At 31.2% G+C, this 25,151-nt stretch overlaps 1 protein-coding gene across 1 annotated transcript in view; it reads left to right on the top strand.

Moving 5' to 3' along the window:
- Positions 1-2,047: 2,047 nt before the first annotated feature.
- LOC143249201 (kinesin-like protein KIF23) overlaps positions 2,048-25,151 on the top strand; it is a 55,546-nt gene continuing 32,442 nt past the window's right edge. Inside the window, exons 1-7 of the mRNA XM_076498669.1 lie at positions 2,048-2,183; positions 8,407-8,593; positions 9,867-9,972; positions 11,096-11,232; positions 13,434-13,543; positions 18,552-18,716; positions 21,105-21,339. Coding sequence (XP_076354784.1) covers positions 2,173-2,183; positions 8,407-8,593; positions 9,867-9,972; positions 11,096-11,232; positions 13,434-13,543; positions 18,552-18,716; positions 21,105-21,339 — 951 coding nt within the window. The 5' untranslated portion in view covers positions 2,048-2,172. The remainder of the gene's footprint in view (positions 2,184-8,406; positions 8,594-9,866; positions 9,973-11,095; positions 11,233-13,433; positions 13,544-18,551; positions 18,717-21,104; positions 21,340-25,151) is intronic.

Genomic DNA, 25,151 nt, shown 5'->3' with positions numbered 1-25,151 from the left:
GATTGGGTTTTTTCACTCGGGGTTCCACGGTATTGTCTTCTGATTCATTAGTCTTGCTCGTGAAGCCAAAGTGAAATAGATCGTGAGACTTTCCCGTTTTTGTACTATCAGACGCCATGGTCAGATCGTCGTGAATGTTTGGCAGTCACGTTTTTATCCGGGACCTAAAAAGCGCATTTTGTGAGCGTTCACAACCGTTTTTTAAAATTTGCTTTTTTCTTTGTCTTATATTAAATCTTAAATTTTACAAGTTATTTTCCACTCATTATAGAATATACTTGTAAGTAAAGTCTTTGGGCTGTGCATACACAGCGTTTGCCTCACTTATTTTTGAGGGGACGATGTACTTGTGTCCGATATGTTAGGAATATGACCACCGGTCGCGATGTCCGGTGATAGATGGGAAAGTGCCGGTCAAACTTGATTTTTTAACTGACATGTCCGACTTTATATAGAAAATTTCGAACCCTGCAAACTTTGGAATGTAGAATAGTGATAGAATAAACTCCGTCTGTTGTTAGTATTCTTGTTTCTTCAATGTTTCAGAGTCCACAATCAGACGAGATATTCTAAACAACATTGTTTGTTCATCATTAAGTCTTCATTTGCAACCATATTGTGTTCTGGCTTCAGAACCTTATAGTATTAATACATCCTTTGGAAATATTAGCATAGGAGAGTATAATTTTATTTCTCCTTAATTTTGCTGTTTATATTATTAATTTTCTTCTTTATCAAGCTTTGTCTTCCCCCCACGGGTATCGAAACTCGGTATAACATAATATTTTGAAAAAAACACCGATTGTTGTATCAGGTATTGATACATCTCGGCTGTTTCATCGTCTCAACTAAATTAAAATAATTAAAAAATAAATTGTCTTAAACCCAGCCTTTATTATTCATATAGTTGTCACTCTTTCTCTTAAACTTACTGTCTCTGTAACGATCGAAAGCAATCCATTCCAAACACCAACTCTTCTTAGAAAAACGAAACTGTCTTAGTCAAAGATAATTCCTACCATGCCAAAATTTATATTTGTGTCCCCTAGTCCTACTGTTTTCATTATTCTAACATTTTAAATCCGCATATATCAAAGGCATCAAGTTTTCATCTGTCAAAGATGGTCATAGTAAGATATTTTACTTCATTTTTCATAGGATATTCTGCACTGTAAATCATGTTCTTTCTGGAAACTAGGCGTTTAATGATGGTCATAATTATATTGATGCAGTGGTTGAGCCTATAGTTGATGTATTTATTTGTAGTTTCGTGGTTTTTGTAAAATCCCGTGTTATATAGAGGTAAATGTTTGGGTGATTATAATGTATAGGAATGGAAGCTAATTTGTTTGTTTGTTTTCTGTTTCTACCGTGGGTTGCATTTCTGACCGTTATCTGCATGGGACGACTTATATCTTCAACAAAACATACCGAAATGACATTGTATGTGTGTATTTATTATGAAAAACTAAAGCTAATATCAATCCGTGATGACGAGAAAGCCCACTTGTAGAGAAAAATATATATATGTAAAAACGGCTGGTATGAATAGAGAAAACTCTACGTAGAGGAGCGAGCAACGTTTCGACCTTCTTCGGTCATGGTCACTTTCACAAGGAAAGAAAGAGGCAACTACCAATAGCTGACCACATGTTTGAAGGCGGTTGTGTAATTGAGTGTAGGAATATATAGGGCGCTCTTAGATGTTGGATTATACTTATTAATATAGGTATAAATGTGTTCCTTTATATTGGTTTATTTGGGCTTGAGTTGCAATACAGTGTTCTAAGCGCGCCCTATACATTCCTACACTCAATTACACAACGGCCTTCAAACATGTGGTCAGCTATTGGTCAGTTACCTCTTATTTCTTTGTGAAACTGACCATGACCGTAGAAGGTCGTTGTTCGCTACTCTACATAGAGCTTTCTCTATCCATACCAACCGTTTTTACATATATAAAGCTAATATCAATGAAAATAATAAAGAAATCACCCCAAGTTTTTTTCTCAACAGAGGGCAGAATATATCATATATGATTGGTTAAGTGAATTCACCTGGGAAATTTGAATATTTTGTGTTTAATGGCGTGTTTGATTATAAAGTTTAGATATAGTTGGTTATTTTGTTTAAACAAAGTTTAGAGTAGTAAATCTATAACGTTTTTATACTATGAAACCCATGTAAGTGTAACAAGAAATAACAAGTTCTGTAGCTTTAAGAGATTACTAACAGTATTAACAAGCAATCGCTGATTCAACAGTAGGAACCATATAAATAATTTGTATTTTGTTGTTACTGTTATTTTATCATAGTGGCTATATGGCCAGTAGTCCAAAAATTTGAATATTGGTAAGCTACAATCATAACTCACTTTCCTTAGAAAATCAGTAACTAAATTACGGGAATGATTTTGTCTTAAGTTTTTAGTGATTTCAATAAAATTTTGGCACTGGGAAGAATATCTTATCAAGCTTGTTAGCTTTACAGTAAAGTTGTACTAGTGTCCATTAGTATGTTTCACTTTTACAAGCTGTCAGGAATGATCCTCAAAGTACTATCACTAACAGTATTAGTATTAATAATTGGTAGATATATGGCAGCCCATAATTTCACGATTGTGAATATTGATAAGCTTTTAATATGATAGTTTATGTATACATAATTTGCAATATATATTTTTTGAAGTTATCACTAGTATCATTATTATAATTATTCAGATATTTGGACTGTTAGGTATTTAGTATTTGGATGATCGTTCACAGATACAGAGTATTCACCCACTGCATTTTTGTAAAAATCTACAATTCAGGATGTATTGTCAATCTATAATTGGATAATATTCATGTAAGTTATGTTTGGGTTTTGTCATAGAATTAAAATTTAAGAGATTTTTATTTATATTAATTCAGATAATGGTCATGTTGTTGGAGAATATTATTTATGGAAGACTCGCCATTTTGTCCTCTGCTGGGACAGTGGTAAGTCTATGGATTTACAACACTAAAATCAGGGGTTTGATTCTTCTCAGTGGACACAGCAGTTAGCCTGATGTGGCTTTGCTATAAGAAAATGCACAAACCATTCCTGAATGTTTTGTGAAACCCATGAAAAACTAAGATAATGAGTCAGAATCTTTGAGAGTATGTTCTTGTTGAGAACATTAACCAATAAAATGTCCAAGGTGTTACAAGTACAAGAAGTGTGGATACAATGATGTTGGCACTGCATCATAAAAATTTTGAATATCAAGAGGTTAACAAGCTCCTGTTGAGGAGATTTCATGTGCCTAAGCAAAGGTACTACTGTGTACACAACTTGTAAAGTTACAGGTGTATCTGACAACTTGTCTTCAGATACAGATGAGAACAGAAGAATGATCAAGAACAGATAATAAAAATAAGAGAGAGTGCTAAAATAATGGTAAAATAGTCTGACCATAATATGCAGGTGATCCATTTTGGTAGGATGAAAGTGACTACTTGGATTAAAAAAACGTTTGGCAAAATGATCCCTGGCTCATGCTGACATAGCCTGTATGCTATGCAATATCCTGTCATCTACTAAAATAGTCATTTTCTGCTGTTTAGTCATTGATTATTTGTTAATTTTATTATGGAGATTAAGAAAGAAATAATAATGATGATGATAACCAATATTAAGACAAAGTGTTTATGAATTCTACTTCTAATACTGTTGGTATTACTTAACTTTTACTACTAGTAGGGCTAATTATTATTCTTTACATGTAATTCTGATATATTTCAAAATCAGCCAAATATGATTTGATTGATACTGTTGCTTGCATATTTGTGTAACATCAGCTGTAGCTATAGCACTCTCTACAGCCTGAAATATTTTTTTACAGGTGTCACAAGATCTGTTTCCACATAATGTGTGAAAAAATTTGTATTGCCACTACTATTATTTAACTTGTAGGAATATGATTAATGTATATGTTTTTATATTTTGAATTGTACTAGATTTATATTTTTTAGTTATCTTTTATGTTGACCAAATGTTGACATTTTCTCAAAAGCAGCAAGTCAATACAGTTTGAAAGGAACCAAAATGACCATTCAAACTCCCAACTATAATATCTGCTACTACTCATGCATTCATCCAATCTTTTATTAAGTTCATTTAGATTTTCTGCTTCCACCATCCTTGAAGGCAGCTCATTTCAAAAGCCAACCACTTTGTTTGAAAAGTATTGTATAAACTGTAGATGACTACTATGCTACTAAAAGTTGAATTTATGACCCCTTTTCCTATTATTTTCACTGTTAAATACATAAAAATTGATGTATCTATATTATCAATGCCCTAAATAATCTTAAACATCTCAATCAAAGACCCTCTGACCCTTCTCTCCTCCAGAGAAAACAAGTTTAGAGATTTTAGTCTCTCCTCCTAGGACAAACCCACTATCCCAGGGCTTATTTATCTCAGTGGCTCTTCTCTGAACTTTCTCCAACAGTTCAATATCCTTTTTGAAGAAAGAAACCCAAACCTTTACGTAGTACTCTAAATGAAGCCTTACAAGTGATCCGTACAGTGAAACAATATTGTGACTTATATTCAATATTTCTAAAGACATTTTTGTATCTTATATTCAATGTTTCTAAAATTCCTGTTATCCCTATTGTTAGCTACAATATACTGTTTAGATGACATAAGTGATTTTTTGTTTAATTACAAAACTAAGATATTTTTCTTCAACCAGAGTATTTAATATATTCCTATTTGGATCAGTATTCAATGTCTTTTCTACTGGAATTTACCAGTGGTTCTTGACATAGTAAAATTCTTGGTGGTCGATTAAAACTTGGCTATCTTTCCTTAAACTTGTATAATTATGTCTCCTTTGCAGAAAAATGGGTTAATATGACTTCATTTAATTTTCTAACAGCATAAGATATATTCCATTTTTTTACAAACCTTTAAATCATAATATTCATGCACAATTTTAAACATTCTGAACAAGTCTGCTCACAAGTATCTTCATATAGTAATAACAGTCTTGATGTCTGAATTTTTTTCTTCATATTTTTAGTTTTACAAGTGGCACTTTTCTGTTGTTTCTCGTTAATGATACCTTTTTTGTGAGATCTCCATTTCTGAACACTACATTGAACATAATGTACCAAGAATTGAGCTAAGACCTCGAAATCTAAATTTGGATCTAAACAGTTACAAGCATAAATTTCAGGTTAAGGATGTGTATGAAGACATTATAATTTATTTTAGTTTAAAGCCTAAATCTAGTACTTGGGTCTTTAAATATAGGACTGAATTTTTCCTTAAATTTACTGTATCCATCACTCTGAAGGCAATTAACCCATTCCAAAGGCCAAATAATCTGTTAGAAAAGAAATTGATTCTGAACTAGTAATCTTGAACTTCACAAATAGATACTCTCTAAATATTATTTTTTTTCAAGAGAAAACAATTTTAGAAATTTTTTCAATTACATTTATAAATTTAACACAATAAACTTACCAACAGGAACTAATTCCTGAGATAATGTTTCTACCACATAGATCAACAAGATCTCTTTCACCTCTGCTATATGGTGTTTGTCAACAATCAGAGAGGGATCACACTTGGTCACAGCTGTGCATAATATGATTGGTTGTGAGATAAAGACATACATGTAGACCTACATACATGTCTCAACAGGAGGTTCTGAGGAAGGTTTTTGCAAATGAGCTGGGAACAATTAATGAGAATTTAGGCTTGCTGTTTTCTGCTCCTTTCATTAGGTCAGTATCAACAGAAGATAATTTTGATCAGCCATCTTTAGCCCCTCTTCTTCAGTTGGTTACATGGGTTTCTGGATAACACTTAGGTGGCTTGTTGGCTGGTAGGTCAGGTGCTTCTCTGGTATACAGTTCTCTTTACTATGTATTTCAGCTGGTACTTAAAGACTGAAATAACAGGTACAAGTTTTACTGAAAGCATTTTTTGTTCATCACCCATAAACAGGGTTTATTTACAATTGAATTAGAGGTAGCAGTCATATAAAATCTGAAATATCTTTACAATTTTTACTATATGTTTTACATGTGTAGATATGTATACCAATATATCTGAGTAAAAGGAAGATTTTTCTGTTTTTTATTCTTCGTGCTGATGCCTCATTAAATAACATAAGAGGTGCTTAACTTGTCATAGGGTATTGTTGTAAACTAAGATGATAAAGTGAGGAGATGTGAGACTTGCTTGCTCATACAGTAATTTTAGCCCAAAAGAGTGAACCTTGGGTGACTTTGAGTGGGAATTAACAGACAACTTATTCTGAGTTCTTTCTTGTACCAAAAAAGATTGTTGTGTCTCACTCAATAAAGGCATGGAATGTCAGAAGATAATTAGTTTATTTTTTCTGAGTTCATGGTGAGAGTAATTATGTGTTAGTACTTGAATTTCTGGCCAGCAATAAAGACCTACCAGATTTCAGAAATAAAGCTATTAAAATAAATAAATTATAAAAAAAAACAATTGAATTTTCATCTGAATATTAAATTGCCTAGCCTGTACAAATGAACTGCTGCACCAGGCAGGTTTCTTTCAGTTCTGGTTTACTCACAACAGATATTGCTTTTGTAGCAATTATTCCAGTGAAGCACCTAACTTTACAGTGAAAGGTTACATTAAGAATCCTTTCAGAACTCAAACATAATCAAAGGTGAAGTTTGTTCTATGAATTTATGAATTACATTATTGTACTGCTTCTTGATTTATTCAGTCTTTATATACAACAAAAAGTATATGTTTAATTTGAAACTTGAAGTTGATGGGTTTTTACACGAATGTTTTCGCAGTTGCTTTGCAAGTTAACAAAGAATGAGTAAAATTTTTAATATTATATGGTGTGCTACATTAATGAATGTATCTAAGCTTGAATGTGTGAATGAGAAATGAGTTACACACAATATGTACATAATAGTTTGTGCTCTGTATTTTTCACATCAGAAGTCTTTTGACCTCAATAGGTATTTGAGTTGACAATGCTAGACCCCATTCACCATCAGGGGATTTGGCTTTGCTCAGGGGGTTTCTACACTTTTCCAGTTGAGAGTTTGTACACCAAGTCCTATGAAACTCATTTTCACCTCTACCATTTGCAACTTTCTTTACAGTATATTATCAAGCTTCAGTCCTTACTGCAGCATCCCACTTGGAGTTGTGCTAGACCTAACTAATGTGGTTGCACATAGATATGAAGGCCGAAAGAAGGATTTGCAGACTATCTATTTTGAAAGAGTATAGCCTTGGTGGGCTATAGATACTTTGCAATTCCTTCTTTTGGCCTTCATATCCATGTGCAACCACATGAATTAGGTATAGCACTGGATGATGATGTTACCCCCAAATGAACAGCCCATTTTACCATGACTTATTACCATCCCTAGATGTGACCTTCAGTGAGCTGAAAAAGACTGACACACATGATTAGAAGTATCTTTTATTTACTGAACAACCATCTTTCTATTTCTATTTATACAGATGGTTCAAAATCAGGTGACTCTCTAGGTTCTGACTTGGCATGCTGTGGCTCAGTAGTTACTTGCAGGATCCTCTCTACAGTTTGTGTTCACTGCTAAGGGGTATGCTATTTCTCTTGCCCTGGATCAGGTAAAAACTATACGGTACACTGATTATACTATTTACACTGATTACGTTAGTTTTATACTAGCTCTGGAATCACTTTGCATTAGTTCTCACCATTTTCTCATTGCTATTAAAAAGTGGCTGGCCCAATTTTTTCCATTCATATCCAGTTTTTCTGATATCTGGCAATGTCAGCATTTGTGGGGATGAGCTCTCTGACATTACAGCTAAGTACAGTTGCTGTGGTGAAGTCGCAGCTGAGTCTGTCCCATATATGGACAATGCATAGTCCTGTACTGAAGGCTTAGTTTCACATCAGTTGGCATTCAGTTTGGTATGAACATCATCATAACAAGCTTTTCCAGATCAAACCTGTTGTTCTTTGGCCATCTTGTTTCTTTATGGATGGAAAGGATGTAGTGCAGGTGATTAACTTGTAATCAGCCAAATTGCTAACTGGTTCATCTCTAGTATATATTGTAGAAAATAGGTTTCACTGACCATTTTACTTGGTAAGTGAAATTTTGTGGCTGTATAGAGCTGTTGGAGAAGCAGATTTTTTCAACCTAAATCAGTTGGTTAAAATTACCTATAATCCTGTTACAGTTATATATGTTCAAAAATAATATTTAGTGTTTAAATAATTGTATGCATGTGTATCAGTCTCAATGTAAGCCACAAATAAGGAAGTACAATTTCAAGATAGAGGAATTTAGAGAGTTAAAAAGAAAATATATTATAAATATGATATTTTAGGACACAAATATATGCTAATTTATGTTTGTGAAACAGACATCCTAAGACTCCAGCCAAGAAGCCTGCATCAAAGTTCATGGTGAAGGACCCAGTGGAAGTATATTGTCGTCTACGGCCACTTGAAAATCAAAATGACATGATATGTGTGGCTCCTCTAAGCAATACTGTGGTACAGCTGGTCCCACCAGGTGGATCATTGGCATATAAAAACAACTCAAAGGAGGCAAGTTATTTTATGATTTAGAAAGTATAACAAAAGTAAAGATTATCTTAACAGATATGTTTTTTATATAAATGTGGCTTTTTTTAAATAATAGAATTTTGACAATTTAGTGAAGGGAGTTTACATATGTTTTGAAATGCACTCTTTAACCTAAATTAAAATCCTTAAATACCTTGGAAATTTTCGTTCAGAATAAAGTTAACCTTTGATGTCGAGAAAACCCACTTGTAGTGAAATATATATCTAAAAACTGACGATGACCGAAGAAGGTCGAAACATTGTTTGCTCCTCTATGTAAAATATTTTTTCAACCTAAACGAGCCGTTTTTATATATATATATTTCTGTTAATCTTTGTTTTCATTTCTCCTAAAGATTTTTGTTATTACTCTAATTTTGTCCTGCTACACCTATATAAGCTCTTATATCAGAATTTGATAATACCTGGGATCATTTATTAAATGCTTTATACATTTAATGTGCTTAGAATGAGATCAGTTTGCTCTCACAGTATAACAGTAGATTGTTACATCATCAACCATTTATGTTTCCTTTGTCATAGATTCTTGTGCAAAAGAATTTTTGTGTCTGCTGGTTTTGAGTGGTCATACTTTACTTTTTTTCAAGATTTTGAATGTACATATTTCCATTTATCCGTCTTTATTTTCAACTACTTGTCAAGTATGCTCTTTTTAACTGCATGTTAATTTTTCACCAATTTTTTCTAATCCTCAATTGCTATTGTCCAGCTCTTTGCATGCCTGTCAATTTATCTAGCTTGTATTTTGACCTTGATGTAACTGTTATTTTTTTCACTTATTTTCATTGTTTCTAATCTTATTTTTCTGATACTTTTTACTGTAGAGTAATAATTTGCTGTGGCTAATTTATGGGTCTGTCTTTACAGCTACTTGTTACTTCTTTACTTCAGTTGTTTTTCTGTCTTTTAACTTTGTTATTGGCTAAAGGCTCTACCACATTATTGACCTTTTTTTTTGTCACTTAGTTTTACATTCATAGAAATTGGTATATGTCTATTTGGCTCTGAAATCAAAAGTTAAATGAACATTTAAACTTTTTGTAAACATTGTTTTTAAAATATTTTAATTAAAAAAAATAAGGTTTATTTGTTAAATAACACATTTAATGTCATTTATTTGACATTAACAAACTTATAACACTTAAGTTTCATGTAGTTTCTTTAAAGTTTTTAATAACTTAAATATTGAAAGAAGAAACTATTGGTTGAATTATTTGGATTTTCTCTTTTATAGATTCAATATACTTTTAGATTTGTGTTTGATGAAAACACTTCACAGAAGTCTTTGTTTGAAACTGTTGCTTTGCCTTTGGTAGCTGACCTTCTTGGTGGTAAAAATGGTAAGTTAATCATTTAAAAATTTGAATCAGTGAATAAAATTCTTGTTTCTATATAACATCTTAGTTATTGATTGTTATGCCAGTTGGTTAAAAAGTGGTTGATGTATCATCTCGGCAATAGTTGAAATGGAGTTTTATTTGGTACAGTTTTTGTACTTCAGAAAAGTACTATTTCAGTGGGAAGGATCAGATGCATTTTATTGGCTCCATTCTGATATCTCAGCTGTAAGTCATGGCCATATCTGATTTATTGGTCATGTTGTGTTAATTAGTGCTTAACCATAATGGGGATGGGAATGCTATCTTCAAGAGGCAAGTTTTTTCTTGCTTACACCCAAATGGTAGTACTTTATTTTCCTTATTTTCTATTTATTTTGTTTCTTTATTTATTTTTCATCTTTTTATGTTTATCTTTTCCTTATTTTAATTTGGGAGAGCAGGCAGTGAAGGGTGATAGAGATGTGGAACGTTGTGGGCTTGAGCACCCATGTCTCGCTCTCCTAATTTCTAAATTCTTAATCTTCTTATGTGAGACTAGTGAATTGGTTAAGACTGATAGATGGTGTATCCCCACTGCATTGTGGGTCTGACTTCTACAGTCACCTCCAAAACCTAGGATACATTTTATAATTCCATGTTGTAACTTGTACCCTAGGATCTTTTTTTTTAAATATGCAGCATATTTTGTTTAATGTTAATATGTTTTGTTTATGGCTTGAAAATTTACGGTTATTATATATATCTGTATATATCCAACAAAAAGAAGAGTGCAGTGGAAATGATGTGTGGTAAAATGACAAAAACTGAAAATTATGGTACATTTTAGCTGTTGGTCCAACTTTAACTAAAGAAAAAAACATGAAAGTGTTTTTGGTAGAAGTGTGTCTCTAACCATAAGCATTTCTAATCAAGCCAAATACAATAAACGAAATTAAGGCATTATAAAACATTAAATTCATAACATTAAAGTAAAATTGTCATTGTAGTTATAGGATGTGTGAAAACTGTATTACCCTTTTTCTAACTTTCTCAAATTATTTTCTCAAACATGTTTATTCTTTAAAATGTTAACCTTTCAAGTAATTTATTAATATTTTGTGATATATTGAGAAACATATTTCAGGTTTACTCTTTACTTATGGGATTACGTCATCTGGTAAGACGTACACAATGACAGGTACACCACAGGATGGAGGGATTCTTCCACGATCCTTGGATGTTATTTTTAATAGTATCAGAGACCTTCAAGCTCATAGATATGTAAGTCTTTATAAGTTCAAGTTTTATTTCTACAAAAACAACCATTTCACATCCATTAAAATTTAAGAGAGAGAAATGTTTTAGCAACCTGTAAAAGTTTCTGTATCACATATTTAAATTATTAAAATCTCACTCTATGAGGGAATGAGACAGAATTAGGACCGAAAAAGTCTTATTGAACAGTATCTCTCCAAATCAAATAATTTTTGCAAGCTTTATATTTATATTTGGTTAAATTTACTATGTTGAAATTGAAAACTGAAATTCACTACCATAATCTTTTGCTGATATCTTTAACAATTCTAAACCATACTTCTCAATAAATAGGGTATGACCAAGTAAGAGACCCAGTAGTATTTTGTGAAGCCCATGCCTAACTTGAAATAAGGTGGGAGTTCTAATAGTGATAAGTCAAAACAGAAATTCTGGTATCAAATATACCAAACTTGTTTTAAACTTGATCAAAACACGTATTAAGCCAGATTCAAAGTGAAAGTTGGGAATGACTGTTTACCATTATTTATGAACCAGTAAGTCAAATATAATTTGTAATACTTGTATTTTGTCTTTAAGCAACAGTTTATGAAAGTTAATGCCTAGAGAAATTCTCGTCAAGACACTGTGTGTTATACAGCCAAAATAACCTGCAGGACACACTATGTGTTGTTAACAGGAGTGATAGTTGAGCAGTTTTCTGCTTTCTGTAGCTTGGATGGTGTTAATCCAAATTATCATATATTTTCAGTGGATATGTTATATTGGACCCTTGCTTCTCTTACCAAATGTCAAGGCAATCCTCTAGAAAATACACAAGGTGTAAAAATCTCCAATTTTGATTGAATTTCTTTGTTTTTCTTTGCACCAGAAGTACAAAAACTTTATTTGATAGAAAAACATTCTTACCTTTTTTCAAATTTGGTACTGCTGGTAGATCTAAATATTAACCACATGTGGAAAATTATTCAACGAAAACTGCTCAATTTTCACTAAAATTTTTGCATGCACCTTATATAAAAGTCCCTCACCATGTTTTACCCACTATCATGCCCAAAGTCTAACAAAAAACACAGCACGGTTAATTAATATAGACTTCATATAGAAATTGTATATGTGTGTACTTAGAACATCATTATTGTGTAGGCTATACTTGAAAATACTAAACCATGTGTGAAAAAATGTTGCAATTGCTATTCACACACACAGGGTGGAGGGATTCTTTCATGAACCTTGGATGTTAGTTTGATAGTATCAGAGTCCTAGTTCATGAATATGTAAGTCTTTGTAAGGTCAGTTTTTACATCTACAAAAACAACCATTTAACATCCAAAAATTTCTACTATAGGAAACTCCCAATCTCTGCCCTTACAAAAGAAATGAAATAATAAATGACTTTAAACAGAACTAGAAACTTCACCATAATAATTCATACATTTCCAACCTCTTCCCTTTTTTTGAAAATTTATTTGTTTATAACATGAGAAGGCTAAAACAAGCTTAGCTACTTGAAATTAGTCTCTCTGTCCTGGTACACAGATTAAAATTATTTTTAATTTAGCTACTTAAAAGTAGTGACCTCTCGTGACATGAGAGTATTTTACATAATCAAAAGTTTATTTTGTGAAATATTTTCAAATGTATTATAAAACAATGTCAAAAATGATTTTAATTGCTGGTCTTTCTAACCTTTTTTTTTAACCTATGTAGGAATGATATAACATTATCTAAACAAGAATTATCATTATTACAAATTATCAAAAGTTTACAACTGAGATATAATGATGTCTCCTAATATCACACACAGAATAGCACAATTAGGGAGTGGATACACCAAGTATGGGAAAATCAGGTTCCCTTCTTTCATAAAAAAATTGCCAGCTTTGTTTTGCCTTCTACTAAGTTAATGTCTAAATTTAAATAGGTAGCATGAACATCATTACTGTTGCAAGTGCTTTCAGATATATAAAGTTTGGTGTAAACTTAAAGTTGTTTATGGAGGTTTTAGTGCTTATTATATATTTTATAATACTGATTCTAATCATCTGTTAATAATTAATAAAATTAGCAGTTTTGAAGCTATTTATTTCATAATACATACACAAATACATGCAAGAACAATGAGATGCAGGATATTTGAAATCTACACACTGTTAAAGTAAAGGTTATGAGTATTACATTGTTCTTACATTCTCTATTACATGCAGGTCTTTAAGTCAGACAAGATGAATGGTTTTGATGTACAGGCAGTAGCTGAAGCAATGATAGAGCAAAGTGCAGAGGTGCCTATGACTCCTAAGACCCCAAGAGCTAAAAGGTAAGTTGGAATTCTAGAAAGGGAACTTAATGCTTGTTTTGTTTGCAGTAAAGATGGTTAATAACCACTGTAAGACTTGATAACACTATTCTATGTAAATCCTTTTATTCAAACCAAAATTCATGTAGCTAATTGGAATTAAAAATTTAGTTGTAGGATAAAAGTTATTATTGAAAAAATTTGTTTACTTGTTTAGGGATTTCTGTATAATTTTGTATTCATTCTTACCTTGTTTCTTTATGGAATTTCCATCTGTATATCATATATGTAAATAATACAAGGATATTTTTATCATTTGTAGAATAAACTGAAACTTTAACAAAATTCATTACTGCATAAATCAGTTGAAGATGATTCTAACTAACTATATGAAACAAACCAAAAAATGTGAAAGCTGAATGTTGTATAAGGTAAAATAAAAAGGAAAATACAGGGATACATAAGATATTATACAAACACTATATACGAGTACCTTTTAAAGAGATGATGAAAGATCTTTGGAATTATACACAGGCCACCACCTGTATGCAGAGATCTTCCTTCTCTAATCTACTATACGTTCCATTGTGAGATATACTACCTTGAACTGGAAATACTTGTTTTCTAGATCAGTTGCCAGTGTTCACCACTTTAGCCTCCTCTCTGTCTGTTTAGTTTAACTTGGTAGAAAGCTCACATTTTGGTTTTGCTGATATTCAAGGACCGGCTAAGGCATTATCATGCCATCATAGTAGAAACTGAGTGAGATGGTGGGCAAAGTGCTTCCTGAGGATTACTGACTGGTAGATGTTGATGCAATGGCAGTAATTGGAATGGTTTTAGAGGAGAATTGTGTGTTTGGGAAAATGCTTTGAGCGTTACAAACTTGAAGGCCTCATTGATGTTATATTAGACATCACCACTGTGCATCATAGTTGTTTATAATTCTCCCAACAGGACATGGGTAATAATATTGTCATTTTGGAATTGTACAGTTTGAGGTGGTTGTCAGTGTTGGCTTAAATATGGTGCATGGGTGGGTGGGGGGGTATGATAATAGGCCCATAATGTGCTTTTATATCTTAGCCTGTTCTTACATGGGTTTGATACCTGGTTCTTAAATTAAGTGGCTGCATTCAGGTTAAAGTTCTCTTTTGGTTTAGGCAATGTCCTCGCTTTCTTTTGGTGTTCACAAAATCAGGAGCTAGTCTTCATATTAATTGTTGATTGCAGTAGGCTTATCTACTGGTTTTTACACAAAATAACCAGTGATCAAAGATAACAGTTTTGTATAAAAAGGCAAGGTTTGAAAATTCCATTTCATTACCACATTTATTAGGTGAAAAGTCCAGCAAGATATGTAATAAAATAAAAATCAATCAGGTCATGGCCTAGCCTTATTAGAAAATAGTAATTTAGGTAGGATGTAAGCGATGAAACTTTGTAGAATGGACGGCAATTGCTTGTTGTGGAGACACAAGTGTAGAGGACGAAGTTTCAAAAGTCTTCCACCTTTTATCTTCAAGTCAGTGTGTGTATGTGTTGTCAGTCTTTTATAGTGTCCTTGTTTGATTGTGGATAGCATGTTATGATTGGTTGGATTATCACTGTTTCTGATTGGGGGAAAGATTTCCTGTAGATTCAACCAATGGAAACCACAGGTTATTCACCTCTAATCCAGAATCTATCAAAGGATATAATCATTCCAAATCACAATGCTTTATTGCTATGAAAAAAGCTGACAAATATTTAGCAAAATGGTACTCATTTCATCTGATAGTTTTTCTCTACCTATAAGCCATGGCACACTGGTGTGACCTCAATCAATTTGAGGAGGGATTCAAAAAGGCTTAAGATTAGATTACAATATTCTAAAAAATGTTAAAACCAACAAAAGTGTGATGAAAATTACATAATAATTTTGCAAAATATGAAATATATAAATTAATGTTATGCAAATGAACCCAGCATAGCAAGTAAGAAACAAAATGTTATACACAAATGTACCTCTATACATTTATGAGGTGAGACATGCTACTGAAAAGGTTGAAAAACATTGATCTTATATGTGCACTATTTGCTGTATTAAAGTATAAATTTCTTTAATACATTTTAGGAAGTCTACTACAGACCTATTAAACTATCAAGTCCAATTGTTCACGGTAATACAAGGTCACATCAACTTTGCAGGTTTGCTTAGAAAAGTTCCTGCTGGCAAACATTCTTCATCATTGCCACAAAACTTTCAAAAAGTAAGGAATTACAGTCCTTTCAGTATATTGGCTTATCAGTTACAAATTATCATGAACAATCTAGACATAGTATCAGTTTGTTGAGGATCTCATTTTACAACATCTATTTTAATATGCATCCAGTGATTATTAAACAGTCTGTCCATAGAAAACATTTTTATGACTCTGCTAGATAGATCAAGCAAATATCACTCAGCAGCTTAGAAAATGCAAGATTGCAACATCATTTTAGCTGTTGATCTTTCAATCAACAAACCATAAAATAACCATCAGCTATCACATTATGTTCATCTAATTGCCATTACTCATTGTTTATGTATTCCATTACTCTATTTGAACATCATTCCCTTTATACCTATTCAAGAGATATAAACCCTGAAATCATATTAGTGCAAACAGGTCTCTGTATCACCATTTTAAATTAGTATAACGTCATTTGAGGACAGCACGACACAAACACAGAGTCAAATAAGTATATGCCCTATTGAAGAGATATTGTGGTATGTAATCATTGTTCTATGTGTAAACCTTTCTACATCTGCTCTTCAAAGATATCACCTGCATAAACATTTAGAGAAAAAAAAAGTACTTACATCTAAATTATTTTTTCTTGTCTAAAAATGGAATATGACAATTTTCCTAAAATTTCACTATTAACATATTGTTTACCAGAAACAAAAACTTAGGTTTAACTCTTGAAAAATTGGTCTGGCATGGCCAAGTTAGTTAAGGTGTTCAACTCATAATCTGAGGGTCTTAGGTTTGAATCCTGGTCGCACCAAACATGCTCGTTCTTTCAGCTGTGGAGGCAATATAATGTGATGGTCAATCCCACCATTCGTTGGTAAAAGAGTAGCCCAAGAGTTGGTGGTGGGTGGTGATGACTAGCTGTCTTTCCTCTAGAGCTTAAACTGCAAAATTAGGGATGGCTAGCACAGATAGCCCTCGAGTTGCTTTGCGCAAAATTCATAACAAACAAACAAACTTGAAAAATTATATGGGCAAAGTAAACAGAACATCGTTATGGGTTATTTTTAAAATAATTGTAAGCTAAATCTGCTGTTATACTTTTTGCCAGCCTAGCAAAAGAGAATAAGAAAGAGTTTTTTTGAACATGAGAGAGAATATAATGAACTTTTCTATATGTAGCAAGGAGAGAGAGAGAGCAACTGCACATAAAGTAATAGGAATATCTTAACCATACATAAAATGCAATTCAATTTTACTCTGACAATCCATTACCTGGCAGGAAAAAAAGAATTAGTTGTTTTTCACACTTAATAGTCTTTTTGTTTGTTTTCAATCTATGACTACTTGCTGATTTGTTGAACAGTTTTATTTGTGACAAATAATGGGTATTTCTGTATTCTAGGTATTTCCTGTAGGCTTCTGATAGTTAAATACGTGATTGGAAAATAATTTGCTTAAAAAGAGTTATTATTAGCCAATACCTTGTACAACGAAAAGTATATATAAATTTCTGAAACTGTTAAAACCAGTTTCTTGTTGCCCTGAAGGATCCATGTGTATCTTATTGATAATATAATGACTATATTAAGTCATCAAGCAATGAGCAACATCATATACAATCAGCATCACCCTAAGCTATTTCATTACCTGGTTTCACCAAAGAGCTCCTAAAATCAAATTATGTGCAAGTAATTCTAAAGTGTTATTCTATTTATAGTCTTGTCCACACAATTTTAATAGTTTTACTTATATTTCTGTTTCACTTTTCATATACAGTCTAATTGTAAGTAATATACAGAAAACATTGTCACGCATTCCTGCAAGTTATTTATCTTTGACAAACTCATAGTATACTAAATTGGAAGGTTTCATTTTTCACTTAGTCTCGATGCCTTTTTAATCGGACAAATGTGGCTTTTATTACAGAGCATCCTTAGAAAATTAATGTACACAACTTTATAGTTGCGTAAGCTGTGTCAACATTATTAGAGTATTATTTTATTCTGGAATTTTAAGTACTCTTTACCACAATCACCAAACAAAAGTCATCACTAGTCCTGCCACAAGTCCCTCTGCTATTTTGACCATTGCTAATTGTGATACATTCTCTAAACATCACATTTCGAGTACTTTGTCAATTTTTGCTCAGCGTGTTATATATTCTGTAGGACATCACAGTTTACCATTGACCATTATGTTACATTTTGTAGACATCACATCTTGCTTGATATTCTGACCACTGTTCAGTGTGATGTATTCTGTAGGACATCCTTGTTACTGAGTAATTGGAGTAAATAGAAATATATATTCACTTCTGTGTTCAATAATGAAATTACCAAATAACTTCCTTTAGACAGGTATAATAGATTTATTAGTATAAACAAGTTTAAAGCAATAAATAATTGTGGAACATAAATATAAACCAGTACTCATAAAAACCATGGAAATAAGTTGACCTAGTAGTTATCTTTCACTGCACTATTCTATCTACATTCTAAAAAATAAAATTTATCACCAAGTGGGGCAAACCATAACATATTTATCTATGACATGAAGTTCATGTTTTATTAAAATATTTTGTTATTTATTGTCTGTTATATTTCTCAATTGTTTGTTGTATAGTAAATAAGTAAATTACTTTTAAACTTTTAATATTAGGTATCAACATTGTCAATATATATACATACAGTGCTGCTTATAAAGCTTTGATTGTTAATTTTATAAAGTCAATTCAAATTTTAGTTGGTGTTTAGCTGTTTTTGCATTTATCTATATAGGTGCTATTATTATAAATGTTTTACTATCAGGCAAGATTTTGAGCTGGAATGGGCAGAACGAATTCCAGAAGAAACATTGATCAGTGATATAGAGCAAGACAGTGTTTACTCTGTGTTTGTATCATATGTGGAGATTTATAATAACTACATCTATGATCTGCTGGAAGATGTGCCTATAGATCCTATAAAACCAAAGTAAGAATGTCATATTTTGTTTTATTGAAATAATGTGTAAATATTTTACAATTGAAGATTTAAAATTGAGAGTATTCGTTTTTCAATCATGATTTCTGTTAACAGGACTAACTAGTATTGTATAACTTAAATATTATTATAGTTAACCTGTACTGCCAGTTGGTTTTGAACTAGTATGCTGGTTACAATACTGTATAAAGTTTTTAAAAGTTAATTGTTGAAATAAATATTTGTTAAAATAGTTCAAGTAAATTTTTGATTGATTAGTTCAAAGTACAATGGCTTAGTAATGTATTTCAGGATCTGTTTTTGTAATTAATGTGTATGAATATTCTTGTACTTTTATGGATTTCTTTTGTACCAATTAAACAGCTTTCTTTTTAAAAAAATTGGTAAACAAAATGAAAAATCCAGATATGTTTTGCACCATCAATAAATTGAAACCATCAGCTAAAGTTTCCTTGGCATACCATGGTAATTTGGTAAAGCATTCATTTTATAATTTAGTTTGCATTAAGTATGGTTCATAGAAAATCTTTGAAATTTACAAATTAATTTCCAGGCCTAGAAAGCCCTTGAAAAACTATGTATTCAAGATTTCTGAAAGCAGAAATTGTTTATTAAAATAATTTTATCTACAAGTTTTAAAATATTAGCAAATAAAGTATTTTTGCATTGGTTCCCTGTTTAAAATCTTTGTTTCTCATGATCCATTATCAACTTTGGTTGTATGAACAGCAAGTTAAGAATTGCAAGACAACAGTAGCTTGTTTTAAAATTCTGAATATGTAATAAGTAATTTACTGTCCAGATTGTACGTATTGCAAGTGTGTGACTCGTTCAGCAAAGGGTGATTGAAAATATCATGGAATATTTGTGATCTGATAATGAAATGTTTTAAATATAAAATTAATTTTTCTAACATGTTTAACATTATAAGATGAATAGTGCCCAGTTGGGATACATACTTATTAAATGTGTTTTTGCTGTTTTTTTAATAAACTTTATTACCATGTATACTGTTCAGTTATTAATTTTATCATGACAAAATTATCAAAAATAACTTTATAATAAGGGTTTTGGATTCTACAGGTATGTAGAAGGTATAATTAATCAGGTATTTAAGTGATTAGATGTTGCAAAGCAATATTAAGGTTGACTGTAATGTTATTTTGTTCTTCAGTGAGAGTGATACATGGTTAAAGATCCCCCACTGGTACCGCAGTAAGTTTATGGATTTACAACACTAAAATCAAGGGTTTGATTCCCCTTGGTGGACTCAGCAGATAGCTCTATATGGCTTTGATATCAGAAAGCACACATACACATGGTTAAGCTGCTGTGTTAGAAGCTGATTATCGGTTTTAGCCATTTCAGTCATGTAGTAGCCAAAATAAAGTACTAAATGGTACAGAATGAAACATGAATAAAACATTTGTAAAATATTAAGCTGCTGATTATGCTTTGTCTTAATTTCTATTCCTCTAACATTTTTTTAACATGGTAAAAGTTTTGAGACAGCTTGACTGGGTAATGGAAAATTTTGTTACAACTATACAACCTGAAGATGACAATTTTGTCAAAATATCATACATTTATAATAAAATTTCTTCATTATCCAGTCAAGCCATCTGAAAATTATTATTTTCTTAAAAGTAGGTTTATAGCTGTCAAGTTTCTTTTAAGATATATATATATAAATAAGTATGTTGCAGAATAAAAGTGACAACTTATGTACTAAAACCTAATTTATAGTTGACAGTGTGAGGAATAGAAAAATATGTTTCAATTTATATTTAATACACAAAGCAATTTCATCTGTTTTAATGTTCACTGCCATGTGCCCCATCATTGGATCACAACCAACTTTTGGTTGCTGGTGAGTCATATTATAAGTGACCTCAATGAGTTAATTAAACATAAAAATATTAGACACCTGGGTTAAGTATAGATTTATATATTTTAAAAATTTCTGTTTTAATTTATTTTTATATTATTCACTAGCTTTGCAAAAAGTATGCATTTTTGAGTGTCATCACCCAAAGCTTTTCATAGAAACCTATGTATGCTCCTTGGTTTAATTTTATTATAATACTTACATTTAATAGTTATTGTACATGTTTCTAAGTAAAATAAATTTAGTTTTATTATACTAATAATTTTTTTACATCAATAATTTTTGATACTGCTAGTTTTGAGCCTTTAGTTCATTCCAATTTGTATGTAGAATGTAATACTTCAATCAAATGTGTAATTAAACTGATGACTTTACTCAAGTTTTAGTGTGTGGATTTGGGATAATATATGTTGGTAAAAATATTTAATTACTTTCAACTTTGTATTATCTATAATGAGATACTCATGTTTAGTAACTTGTTCTTTTTGTAGACCCCCTCAATCAAAGATTCTACGAGAAGATTCTAACCGTGATATGTATGTATTTGGAGTTACTGAACTTGAAGTTAAGTCATCGGATGAAGCCTTTGAGGTCTTTTGTAAAGGTCAACGTCGAAGAAGAGTTGCACATACTGCTTTGAATACAGAATCAAGCCGAAGTCACAGTGTGTTTACTATCCGACTAGTCCAGTGTCCCCTAGATCCTCATGGTGCTGAGGTCCTCCAGGTGAGAATGCTTTTGAAACATAACAACTGTTTTTACAATACACCAAATGATTAATAGTGAATTAACCTTGTGTGCACTGCAGATCATCTTCCATGTGTCAAGTGCATACGTGTATATCAAATTTACAAATATAATTGAAATTGATAAATTAAACTATTTTAGAATTGGTATTTTGTCATTATGTAATATCAGTATAGTACAATTTGCTAAGAAAAATGAAAAAAATGTATTCTTTAATTTTACATTGCTTCAAGGAGTTTTGCCTGTAAATGATTTATTTATCAAAAGTGATATGTTAACCTTTTTGCAAAGGGTTCAGTATAATATATACAAGGTTGTTTATACAATTGCACATCTCAAGTATTTACACTATAACTTTTGATACAGTATGTGTATCTTTACAAAATTTGGTAGAATTTTAGTAAAGGTTAGAAATTTTTCTATCCAAAAAAATTAGATTCTTTAATAAGATATTTTTACTAAATATTTCTTTGTGAAAATATTGAGTCTGTTTTGTTACTAGTCTGAGTGCAAAGTGAATTTATGTTATGAATTTAAAAAAAACTATTATTTGTCCCAAAATTCTCAAATATTGTTTTTGTATTCTCTTAAAACCTCAAATACATTTCAAACATTTGTATTCAGTAAGACTATATTTTTTTGTTTTCTGTACCTTAAATATGTGGGGTCTGTCAATTGACTGACCTCATAAACATCATAAAAAAAATAGAAAATAAATTATGTTTTTTGTCAATGTGGAATGACTACCTGTTATAACATGAAAATACCCAGGTTTAATTGAAGTGGCTTAAGTCTCATAACATTATATATTTATATGTATTTATTAGTCTTTATTATATTGACCTTCCAGTTGTGCCTAGCTAACATTACATAACTTGCATTGATGCAATGTACATACACTCATATTACCATATCTAGTAGTTTAAAACTGACATTTAGTCTTTACAAAATGACCCTGTCTTGGTTGTGTTTTAGTGGACTAGTATTTTGTAATATACAGTCACATTTCAATTATTATATCATACATTATATAAGTATATATATTATTGCAATTTAGAAATAATTTATGAAATTATATTTCTTAAAATATAGAACAAAAAATAAAGAAGTAAAGCAAACAATTATCTATTCTAGCTATGAACTTTAAACTCATTTGCTGCTGGGCATATGTTGCTATAGCTTTAAAAATTTTACACATGGAAGATATCAAACAAAATTATTTTTTAGGTTTTATGTATACAGTTGAATAACTTAAGAATCATAAATAACTATACTGATACAATAGAATTCCACAATAATTTATTAAGATTAGTAACTAAGCTGTATTTAGGTTTGAAAAATTTGAAATTTTGAGCAGACTAAAGACACAACCTATCTTTTTAAAATCTTGGTTTGAATGAACATGGTAGCCTTTTTGCAGATCAAAATGGCTGAGAAATCCACTAATGTACATTCTAAGCTGTCAATTACTCGTGTCATACATTGAAGTAAGTGTGTGTAAGGGATCATTTGTAAAAATGGAAATAGATGAATAGGGCCACTGTATTTGATTCAGTATATAACCTACATGTCAGTAAAATAAAAAGATATGAGGTTCATATTTTGTATTCTAGCTTGTTGATATTGATAGTGTGAATTTCTAATTTGTACAGAGCTATAGACTTAATATTTTGACATCACAAACATCAGTTTTTTAACTAGTACTACATTTAACATACCACTTAACTCTCTAAAATCTATTTTTAAGTTTGTTCTTTTAATATTTATTTTTAAATTCAGAAATTAACTCATGTATAATATTGAAGTTTGAATTATCTACAATTTGATTCCAAACTTACTGATATAAGTTTATGAAGTAGTAGTTCAATACAATTATGAATGTGAGTCAACAAACATGATGACATGGTCTTTGACACATGACTCGTAGTGAAAGAGTTAATAGATATCATTCAAGTTAAAACTGTCTTGATATATAAATTGAAACTTTATGATCAACACTCAAATTTGAAATCCCAGGCCTAGCATGGCCAGGTGAGTTGAAGCATTCCACTCATAATCTGAGGGTTGCAGGTTTAAATCCCAGTTGCACCAAACATGCTTGCCCTTTCAGCCATGGGAGCGTTATAACGTGACAGTCAACCCCCCTATTCATTGATAAAAGAGTAGCCCAAGAGTTGACAGTGGGTGATGATGACTAGCTGCCTTCCCTCTAGTCTTACACTGCTAAATTAGGGACAGCTAATGCAGATATTCCTCATGTGGCTTGGTGCAAAATTAAAAAAAAAAAAAAAACAGAAAAATAATTTGAAATCCTAACACCAAAGGGATGTATGTTAAATGTGTTTTTCACATCTTAAAATTAATAGAAATATTAAATGAAATTATATTTTTTTTAGAAAGAAATGATATAAAGCATTTAGTTACCTCATATAATTTAGTTAAAGGTTTCCACCATGAGGAAAAGAAAGAGAATTGGTGGCAATCAATGGCACTCTTCCATTTCAGACAGTGTCAAGTTTTAAGAGATAAAAAGAAGATAAAATCTATGTAACACAGTATTTGCTGCCTGATGGATTGTGTTTGAACAGAAAAGCTGTACAAAAGAGGACTAAATATAGTTTTTACTTAGTTATGCTGGTTTATTATTTATCTATGTTCTTAAATGAGAGTCTTGTTAGACAATAACTGTGTTGGATTCTAAGATATAAATAATAAAAATAAAAGTTATTTTCAATTTCTGATTAATAAATTGAATTTGAAAATAGCCTATGAAGAAGATTAAACTATCTTTAAGATACTGTGAAAATACCCTACTGATATTTCTTTAGTCACAGAAAGAAAAAGTTTAATTTTTTTAAATTTTATGTTAATTATTTGGCAGTGTTAGGTTATTAATATACAGGATGAAGTATGTTGTATTAAAATAAGAAAATCACAAGTTTTGTGATAACCACAACCATTATATCATCCTTGTGGAATAGCAGGTATCAGAACTGTTTTAGCACTGATGTTTAAAAGGAAGTGCCATGCAACCAAAATTTGATTGGTTCAGGAAAGAGCATGTAATAGTCCTCGATCCAAAATGTTCATAACTCTTATCATAAAAATGTATTCAAGTTAAGAATTTAAAATTTCTAAGAAGTGGTTGCCTCTTGTAGCTAATGACAATCAAAAGCAAAAAAGAGTATAGATGAAGTTGGGGAACTAGGATCAATCAAATGACCTGCAACAAGTTGTACTCCAGCCATGATAATAAAACAAGGCCTATTGTAACAAGTGAAAATTCATGAATGGAAAGGAAGGTCACTGGTGAAATCTGTCCACATGTTCTGGTCCTAAGAACAGTATGCTACATGATCAAGAAGGATCTACATCTGGAAAAGTAATAGAAGTCATGTACATAAGCTGCTTCAACATATCTGTTCAACCAGTGCATACTTCAACAATTTGAAGAATTAAATGGGTATTCATGTTCTCCTGTACACATATGTTGGTCAAGTTGCCAGAAGTATAGGTAGTGAACACAAAAAATGCCCCTCTTGAAAATGTTGTTAATTTATTATATCTTTTATTAGACAACAGAAAAATATAAAAAACTATAATATTTTATAATGCATTTCACAATATCTGTTCAAGTATGATCTCAAATCCAAATTTTAACACTGGCTTTCATAATGATTTTAATTACATTTTATCATAAGTGTCATGTTCCTGTTGTAGTTTCTTAGATTTTCTCATTCAATTTAGCCTAAAAAATGATCAAGCAAAATGCATCACCATACTACCACTAC

The sequence above is a fragment of the Tachypleus tridentatus genome, chromosome 4 (assembly GCF_004210375.1).
Source record: "Tachypleus tridentatus isolate NWPU-2018 chromosome 4, ASM421037v1, whole genome shotgun sequence".
NCBI lineage: Eukaryota > Metazoa > Arthropoda > Merostomata > Xiphosura > Limulidae > Tachypleus > Tachypleus tridentatus.
Note: the sequence above shows the minus strand (reverse complement) of the source record. Positions and strands in the feature narration are given on the sequence as shown.